At 17.7% G+C, this 3,977-nt stretch overlaps 1 protein-coding gene across 1 annotated transcript; it reads right to left on the minus strand.

Moving 5' to 3' along the window:
* On the minus strand, nucleotides 1-1,998 carry PRSY57_0627500 (nicotinate phosphoribosyltransferase, putative; the record flags this gene model as incomplete). The annotated part of the gene is made up of 1 exon (XM_012906648.2): nucleotides 1-1,998. One exon carries the CDS (start codon nucleotides 1,996-1,998, stop codon nucleotides 1-3), a length of 1,998 nt encoding a protein of 665 aa, XP_012762102.2.
* Nucleotides 1,999-3,977: the final 1,979 nt, after the last annotated feature.

The raw sequence follows: 3,977 nt of genomic DNA on the forward strand, positions 1-3,977 counted from the left end.
TTATTGATTTATGTGAGAATTTTTTATGAGAAGATCCTTATATACCTCATGATAAGTATCTGAAAAGAGCACTGGATAAGGTACAGATGAAACAGTTTTAAAGTGTTCCTTTTTAAAATTGTTAATTTCACTTTGCGTATATTTTTTCAAATCATATATATTTTTAAAAGTTATTAATGATTTTCCATATTTCCATATAAGGCATAATTTTTGTTCGATTTTTTTTGGAATAATAATAGTTTGTTTCCATTGATCATGTATATTTATAGATATAGTTTGTTCATTTAGAATTGGTGGTTGTTCATTATATAATTGTATATAATCCAATGTTGCAAATTGTTGATCTGTATATATTCTATATACATTTTTTTTGTATGGTAAATTTGATTTTTTATTTTCATTAGTCATTTTAAAACAAGGTGCATTATTTATTTGTACTAATTTATATACTAATCCTAATGATGGCTGTGATTGGCATGTAATTAAATTGGTGCCTATAGCAAAAATATCTATATGATTTTGTTCTTCATTAAGATAATTAATAATTTTTTGATTAATGTCATTACTAACACATATTTTTAATTGATTAAAAGGTACATTTAATTTTTGTGATATGTCATTAAATATATTTTTACATTCATTTGTTAAATATCGTAAATCACCTGAATCGATTCTTATACCGATAGGTTTATAATTAATTTCATGTAATGATAAGGCTACAATTAAAAAGTTATATATTCCTGATTTTAATGTATCATAAGTGTCAATTAAACAAATAAAATTCTTAGGATTAATTTGTGCAAAAGCTGAAAAAGCAATAAGTTCACTTTCATTTGTATATGTACAATCATATAATTTATGAACAATATTTTTATTTTTATTTATAATAGAAACAAAATCTTGATTATCTAAAAGGTTTGATATTAATTTTTCTGTATTATGAAATGATGATATAAATGAATGTGACATCGTACCAAGTATAGGTATATCATATAAATATGATGCATATACATTTGATGTAAAATCACAACCACAAAATGAATACTTCGATCCACTCAAGGCTCCATCAGGACCTTGTGCTCTTCTACAACCAAATTCAGCTAACGTTTTATTATTTATAGAAAATTTATACATAATACTGTTTGTTGATATTAATGTTGGATAATTCATTAAATTCAATATAACACTTTCTAATATTTGACAAATTAATAAAGGTCCTTCTATAACCATTAAAGGTTCATTAGGAAAAACAACAGATCCTTCTTCCATACCATAAATACATACATCATTTCCACTAATTTTTTCTAAATATTGTACAAAAGAATCAATATCATTATAAGAAGACATCTTCTTTCTTATAAAATCTAATTGAGCTTTGGTAAATCGAAAACAATTAATATATTTTATTACTTCATATACACCAGCTAATATAGCAAATTGACCATTGAATGGACACTTCCTAAAATATACTTCAAATATTGATTTATCTTCATGTTTATTTTGTTTAAAATATGTATATGCCATAACTAAATGATAATAATCCATAAATAAAGCATTAATAGTATTATTATGTGGTATATCTATATCTTTATTTATTCGATTTTCAATAATATATTTTTGACATCTCATTAAAGATATAACTTTATGATTATCATCTATCCAACAACATTTACTATCTACATTGCTATTACATAATTTTCCCTTCTCTTCCACTACATTATTATTTTCAACATTCTTACCATTCATTTCATAATTATGACAAACCTTTTTATAATTACACGTTTCATTTTTTTGTTCTTTTCTTTTGTTATCTAAAAATTCTTCAAGCTCATCTTCTGTGATAGCTACATCGTATACATAAATAATTTTTTTATTTTTATCAATTTTGATATTTTCAATTATATTACTTTTACCTTGTCCATTTTGTTCTTTTCCTGACCTACTACTAACACTTTCTTCATTATGTGATCCTTTGGAATTTTCCCTGGTTCCTTGCATTTTCTTTGGTTCTTTTTGACACACTTTTTTTAAAAAAATGTAAAAAAAAAAAAATATACATATATATATATATATATATATATATATATATATATATATATATATATATGTGTGCTGAGATTCTTTATATTGGTTTACTCAAGCAAAGAAATAAAATACAAAATAAATTATAAATATATGAATATATAAATATATATATATTTATATATATATATATATATTTTTATTGCCTAAAATGTTCAGGCGTATATTTGCACTTATTTAGATATATACATATACATATACATATACATATACATTTAAAACAATAAAGTATCGAAAAGATTAACCTTTACAGAATAAGTAATATGATATAAAAAAAAAAAAAAAAAAAAGGAGGATGATTATTTATAAAAAATTTTTATAACTGTATTCATTGCATAAAAGAAAAATATATTTATATATATATTATATATGTATAATTTTAAAATTTAAAATAAGGTCACATATTTAAAATATATAAAAGAATAAAAAGAAAAAATTAAAAATTTTAAATGAACATAATAATATTTTTTTCATACACATAAAAATATAATAAAAAATACCCGAATTTAATAAACATATATATATATATATATATATATATATATATAGTTACATTTTTATAAATTTTCTTACTTTTTTATAAAATACTGATCAATTTCAACCAAAAATTTATACAAAATTTATAAAAGAAGTATTATATATACAATAAAATAAAACCAAAAAATAAAAGATAAGTTACTAAATATATACAGATCAAATGAAGTTTAAATTAAAAGCTTTCTTTTTTATAAGTCTTTATTAAAAAAATAAATGATTAAATAAATATTATATATATAAAATATTATTATATATTTTGGTTATATTATTAAAACATATATTGTAGAATGCAAATAAATTTATACATGATAATATATTTATTTATTTATATATATAAAATATATAATTTTAAAAATGATCTTGAAAAATTTTTTTTTTCTTTTATTTTATCTATAAATCAATAAGAATCAATATAAGAAAGAGAAAAAACATATTATGCAAATCTATTAACTTGAATTTTTATAAATAATGATATAAATATAAATATATATATATAATTATTATTTATTATAATTTTTTTCATAGACCTACAAAATAATATTTTTTTTACTTTTCAAATAATATATATATATATATATATATATATTTGTTTATTTATTCCATAAACAATTTTTTTTTTTGTATGGTATATTTTTTTTTAAAAATATTAAACCATGCTTTTTTTGGTTCAATATATATAATATATATTTATATATATATATTATAGAATAAATGTTTTATATTCATAGATAATATTTTGGAATAATATGTTATATATTTATTTTTAATTTTTTTTTTAAATTTATTTTATTTTTAAAGGTGTATAATATTATTTATTAATATGAATAAATATAAAACTTGAAAAAAAAAAAAAAAAAAAAAATCAATATAAACGATGTGAGAAGTGTCCGAAAAAAATAAAATAACATTATATATAAATAAAAATGAAAACATAATAATTTCACATAATATAGTATAGAAATATATACATATAAAATTTAATTTTTTATGAAAAAGCAACATGCTTTATTTTTTTTTTTTTCATAATAATAACTTGACTATAAGTTAAAATAATATATATATATAAGTATATATTATTATTTTATTTTATTTTTTTAGTATAATATGAAAAGGATTACAATATAAAAATATTGTGATATTATGACAAAAGGGGGACATATACATACATATATGTATGACAAAAAAAAAAAAAAATATATATATATATATAAATATATACATAAATAAATATATATATAAATAAATAAATATATATATATATAAATAAATAAATAAATAAATAAATATATATATATATATATATATATATATATGGAAATAAAAATTTTAGATATTATAATATATAATTATATCCTTTA

The sequence above is a fragment of the Plasmodium reichenowi genome, chromosome 6 (assembly GCF_001601855.1).
Source record: "Plasmodium reichenowi strain SY57 chromosome 6, whole genome shotgun sequence".
Lineage (NCBI taxonomy): Eukaryota > Apicomplexa > Aconoidasida > Haemosporida > Plasmodiidae > Plasmodium > Plasmodium reichenowi.